This window comes from Triticum dicoccoides, chromosome 2A, assembly GCF_002162155.2.
Source record: "Triticum dicoccoides isolate Atlit2015 ecotype Zavitan chromosome 2A, WEW_v2.0, whole genome shotgun sequence".
NCBI classification, from domain to species: Eukaryota; Viridiplantae; Streptophyta; class Magnoliopsida; order Poales; family Poaceae; genus Triticum; species Triticum dicoccoides.
Window position 1 is genome coordinate 694,700,897 of NC_041382.1, and position 6,000 is coordinate 694,706,896.

At 42.9% G+C, this 6,000-nt stretch overlaps 1 protein-coding gene across 1 annotated transcript; it reads left to right on the forward strand.

The window, feature by feature from the left end:
- Positions 1 to 3,052: 3,052 nt before the first annotated feature.
- Positions 3,053 to 3,616, forward strand: LOC119356333 (putative lipid-transfer protein DIR1). The gene has a single exon (XM_037623279.1). The coding sequence runs from the start codon at positions 3,118 to 3,120 to the stop codon at positions 3,433 to 3,435; it is 318 nt and encodes a 105-aa protein (XP_037479176.1). The 5' UTR covers positions 3,053 to 3,117; the 3' UTR covers positions 3,436 to 3,616.
- Positions 3,617 to 6,000: the final 2,384 nt, after the last annotated feature.

Genomic DNA, 6,000 nt, shown 5'->3' on the forward strand with positions numbered 1-6,000 from the left:
GTGAGTTGCATGCTCTGGACAACCTCTGTAATTTTGCTCCCACCGCACGATCTCCCATCTCTAAGATGTGCTCCAGTTATCCATCTTCCTGAAGAGCTGCTCAGCTTCCATATACGCACGTCTCAGTAGCTTATCGGAAGTGATGGTCGGCAACAAACATATCTTATAGGCATGAACAATAGACTCTTTTCATTTAATTTGGAGTGCCGGTCGACGTCCCAGCCAAATATCTATGCCATGGAATGTTATCATGCTCCGCAAGACCTGGATGAGCTCGCCTTCCACTCCCACCACAATCCGTTATGTGTTGTGTCTACCTGTTAACAGCACTACTGGATTAAATCGGCAAAAGCTAGCACCAGTCCAAGATCAAGCCGATTTCTCTATGGTCTGAAGAAAATACCTCAAGCTACAATTGGTGCATGCATGCATCTAGTTGCAGGGTGTAATGCTTCAAGCTAGCTAGCGGATGTCCTTATCTAATTAATTGACCAGGAGCATGTGGTTTTTGTTTACTTTTCGAAGGGGAGGAAATGCGATGTACTATTATCTCAGTAATAGGTGCATATACATGACTTCTAAGGATTTTCGAAATTAAAAATCCAGAACATATAATATATGACCATAGGCCAAGATTGGTGTTTCTTTATTATAGGCCATCTGTTAGGTAATCCAAACATAAGTTAGTATTAATTAGGTAAGTTTGAGATTACCAGTAGGTAGTCATGTTTGAGTCCTGTTAGCATAAGTATTAAGTGCGACCAGCGTGGCCGGTAATTAGGAAAGTATGGGTCTTTGCCAGTCCGGTTAGAGCTAGCTTTGGCGTATGGTATTTGGAGTTGGTGTTCGAATAGGATTTGTGTTCGGCTAGCTAAGACGTCCCTGTGTGTATATATGCACAGGTGTCGCGTGAGTTTTGTACCGAGACAAGAGAAGAAAAGGTAATAAAGAGAAAGAAAAGAGGGCACGAGAAGAGCCCTTTGGCTATCAGTTTTTTGTGCGCGTGTGTTCGTGTAGTTTGATGTGATTGATCCTGAGGATGAAATTCCAACAATTGGTATCTAGAGCAAGGTAACGGTGAAGCTTTGCTTGCCCCGGGGTGGCGACCTACTAGCGCCTCGGGGCGAGCAGTTCAGTCGCTGGTGTGACGACGAGAAGAGCGGGCGATACGGTCGCTTGGTTGAGCAACGACGTGGAGGATCGGGCGGTAGTCGTTCCGCGGACAGACGACGAGAAGGCGGTGACGATGCTGTCGCAAGTGAGGCGACATGTGATTGTCGTTTGGCAGAACAATGAAGAGGAGTGCGACAGGCTGTCATCGACAATGCGTTGGTGATTGTTGATGGTTATGAAGGTGCCGAAGTTGCGACACCGAGGAAATCATCGAGATCATCATTGGAGGGTGCAAGGTGGAGATGGCGAAGTTGCGAGCCATCATCAAGTTGTGCACGGGGTTTTGTGTAAGTTGCGTCCAAGAGCTCAGGTGTGTGAGTCTTCTGCTGCAGTTGGGATACGTCACTGGCGGGGAGAATTGCAAGCGACAACGGGTGGAAAAAGGAATGCGTGCCTTGCGTTTCCGTTCGTGGTCGCGGTGTTCCGGCGAGTTCATATACGGTGGAGATGAGTTGCACGTATATGGCAAGTTGTGTTGCCGCTGGACAGGATGTGTCGTTTGATAAGTTGTGGCATCGGCGACACTGAGAAGATGTGAAGATGTGGTGGGTGAAGAGTTGTGTCTCTCCATGTACAAGCAACCGACGAGAAGATGAATATCAACTTGAAGATGGACGCAGACCAGTTAAGTTGAGTTCCTGCATGAGACTATGCATTTAGTCTGCATGTAGCGCGCTAAGATGTGGCAGCGTGGCTGGTAGTCCGAATAATCGTTGGTTTCAGTTTTCAAGTCGGCACAAAAGTATAATGGTGATGATGTGGTGGCCATCATTGCAAGAAGAGAGAAGTTGTGGTCCGGTAAATCGCGTCATCGAGGCAATCGATGGGACAAAATGAAAAGGTAATCGTCTGCGTGTCTCGTCGAGTAAAAAGTCGGATGTTTGAATTAGGGGGTGATTGTTAGATAATCCAAACATAAGTTAGTATTAATTAGGTAAGTTTGAGATTACCAGTAGGTAGTCATGTTTGAGTCCTGTTAGCATAAGTATTAAGTGCCACCAGCGTGGCCGGTAATTAGGAAAGTATGGGTCTTTGCCAGTCTGGTTAGAGCTAGCTTTGGCGTATGGTATTTGAAGTTGGTGTTCGAATAGGATTTGTGTTCGGCTAGCTAAGACGTCCCTGTGTGTATATATGCACAGGTGTCGCGTGAGTTTTGTACCAAGACAAGAGGAGAAATGGTAATAAAGAGAAAGAAAAGAGGGCACGAAAAGAGCCCTTTGGCTATCAGTTCTTTATACGTGTGTGTTTGTGCAGTTTGATGTGATCGATCCTAGGGTGAATTTCCAACACCATCTCGTTTCATTAACTATACATGAGCACAATCACCCTCTTTTCGACAAAAAAATATCTGTGAACACATGGTACAAGGGCAAAACATTTGCTTAGCGATAATGAAGTCATTCCTACAATTCGAACATATACCGTAGAGATTTCAGTGGTTGTCTTAATTGATTGGTTAGTTAAACAGTTCAATTCTCAAGTGTTATCATGAGCCATATTTCTTTTGCAAAAAGCTTACGTTTTTGAAAGGCATGGAAAAGCTTGTGGTTCGGCAAGTCGAACAATCGCTTTCTATGGTAGTTTTGCAGCGTACTAGTGATGTTGAATTATAGAGATTTTTTCACTAATCTTTCAAAAGAAATCAGTTGTTTTGCGTCGTTACATTTCTTTGTGGCCTACTATGGAAGTCGTTATCACTCACAGTGGGTTCAAGTGCAGGATTTTTTTTCATTATAAGAAGATAGTGCTTCTACATGTGGGCAGCACTTGGGGCGCCTAAGTTCTTGCTTGATGCATAATACACACTGCATGAACAAAGCGACTACCCCTATAAATAGAGCCATACACCAAACATTCATTTCACACATTCCCAAAGTAAGGCCTAGCTAAGACCAAAATCTTCACTAGCAATCCACTGGATACAAAATAATAGTACAAATAGCCATGGCAAAGTCACATGCATTGGCTGCAACATTGTTGCTTGTCATGGTGGTGTCCCTCGCCGCACTAGAGGGTGTTCATGGCGTGTGTGGCATGTCGAATGATGAATTCAAGCTTTGCCAGCCTGCGGCGGCAGTGGATAACCCGACAGAGAATCCGTCGGCTGAGTGTTGTGCTGCGCTTGGGAAGGCCAATCTATCATGCATTTGCCGCTACAAAGGTATCGCTGGCATATGGCTGAGAATGTACCACATCGACGCAAAGCGCGCCATGGCTCTGCCCGGCAAGTGTGGTCTCACCATGCCCAACAACTGCTCATGATCATTGGATGTACTACTCATGAGCTGATGAGCATCTAGGAGTCGGTTGTTCTACATCTGCATCGACACTTATATATGGCTAAATAAGTGGAGGAGCACTTGAAAAAGCATTGTGCTACTCGGTCTTATTGTTGTTGTGTAATTTGAAAGTGTGATTATCGCATTAAGCTCTTGATAAAATAGTATATGCATGTTATACTAGAAGTGTGAGGATGGCAAACGTGCCTTGCATGTTGTCCTATGAAATTAATATCTTATATTGGTGTTGTTCGTGTTAAAAGGTTGCATATTTTCTATTGAACACCTAAATGTCGATCACAACTTCTTTTCCTATTGGCCACACCTAAATAATTCTATTATCAACTACCAAGACGACTGTGCATTTGTGCAGCTAGTTTTCTACATTGAGTTTGTGATTTTTGCATTTATGTGCACTAAAAGAAACTGTAATCAATGTTTAGATTGTGAAAACATCCACCGACTATGGTGTCCAACGGACTGCAGCAGCACCTCTCTGGCTTCTAGAGAATCTCTAAAATGTAAATGTATAAGAAAACATATAGCACAACAGATTGTTCAAAATTTGGAGGTGATCCCGGAAAGCATCCTACCAGGAACTAGTAAATGGACATGTGCTAGAATACAATCAGAAAAGGCAGGACTCCTGATTTGCATAATCAAACATAATGTCTACGCCAGCACAACTCACTACTTGCTAGGTAGTTCCAATTTGGAGGTCAGATAATCCTCGGTGAGGTGTGTGTGTGTGCGCGCGCTCTCAGGTCACTCTACAATTGCCCCTACCAAATGCAAGGGCTTTCTCAAATGTGGTCACCAAGAGGAACCACACTATGAATGTTGATTGATACAGGCAAAATTTATAATAGGGGAGCTACTTCGCTGAAGGAGGGACACTCACAGCAATACAAAAATGTACATGTGCTTTATATGGCAGTGTTGAATTGCATGAAAGCATCCATCACATGGTTGTTGCACCACACAATGTTTCTATTTAAGTAGAGTAGAGCAACAATCCATAAAGAATCCTTTGTGTGTCAACCAAGGAGTAGAGCTTAGTCGTTGCTAGGTTCATTTCAGCAAGCCACATATTCAGCATACACAAGTATTGTACTTGGTTTGAATTGCTTTTTCAGTGTCGTTGAAATCCACATGCATCCTAGGACTCGGAACCATCAGAATTTGCAACTGCACGAGCTGGGCTTTCTGCACGAAGTAACCTTGCCAAGATGGCCATGGGGAGATGGACTCTTTCATGAATTTGGCGCCATCATGCATTTTTTTAACTAGGCATGGATCTGCGGGCTGCAGATCTTGCATCTTAGAGCAGTCAGACTATCTCTGTCTGTTGTGTCATGCAGATTGCCATTATCGTGTTTGAAGCACAAGAATGTGGTATCCTGTTTTATGCAAAATTACTAGTAGTGAAGTATTTCGTTTTGAACACTGTTGTCACCACATTCACGTCAGAATTAAGCTCATTCTAGTGTATTTAGGATTCTACCATTGATTTTCTCTCAAGATTACAATCTTCAACTGGTGAAGACTGCAACCCTTTCTTTCTTTTTTGGTGCAAGACTAACACTCGATTTCATAAATTGTGTGAAAGAATACTGAGACTGCTGATTTCATATTGAGGGCCTCCTTTCCTACGATTCTAAAAATGCAGAAATAGGGAGCCGGTAGAATTGTGATGTAAGTTGTTGGTTGCATTGTAGAAACAATACACATTCCTAAAGGGCCAGTTGCATTGCATAGTTGTCATAAGAATAGGGAAGAATTACCATGATATTAGTGTACTTTTCTTGAAATTTCATGCAAATTAGACTATAAAATAATCATATGTAATTCTCAATCTTACATATCAACAAAAATTCCTACGAAATACTTCTAAATCATTGAGGCCATTAAAATTCTTCCTAAATATTTTAGTACAATCTTCCAAAATTCTTCTAAATCATTGATGCCCTTAAAAAAATTCTTTATAGTAAGTGCTTTAAAAAAATACCATCATGCCTTTCGTTATAGGGTTATGGGGTGATCACAGCCGTTGATATGTTTAGGGGGGTGTACCGAAGCAGAAGTGTCTTTAGAAAACATGCACGGCTTTAGCATTAACACTTTTCAGACTTCTAGACAAATAGATCCTGGAAGCATATAGCATTTCAGTTTATTCAATTCAGGAAACATTCTACCAGGATCTAGTAAATGGACCTGTGCTAGAACGCTAGCAGGAAAGGCATGACTCCTGATTTGCATAATCAAACCCAACATCTACGCCACCACAACTCACTACTTGGTATAGGCGGGGTTTGGAGGTCTGGTGATCCTCGGTGAGCTACATGCTCTGGAGAACCTCTATAATTGATCCCACCGCACGATCTCCCCTCTCTAAGACGTGCTCCAGTTTCTCCACCTTCTCGAGGAGCCGCTCAGCTTTCAATTTGCGCAGCTCAGCAGCTTATCTGAAGTCTTCAACACCCTGCACAACTAGAGTTTGAGGTACAGAGAGTGAGGAGCAAAAACGTTAGTTTGCATCGGGTATACA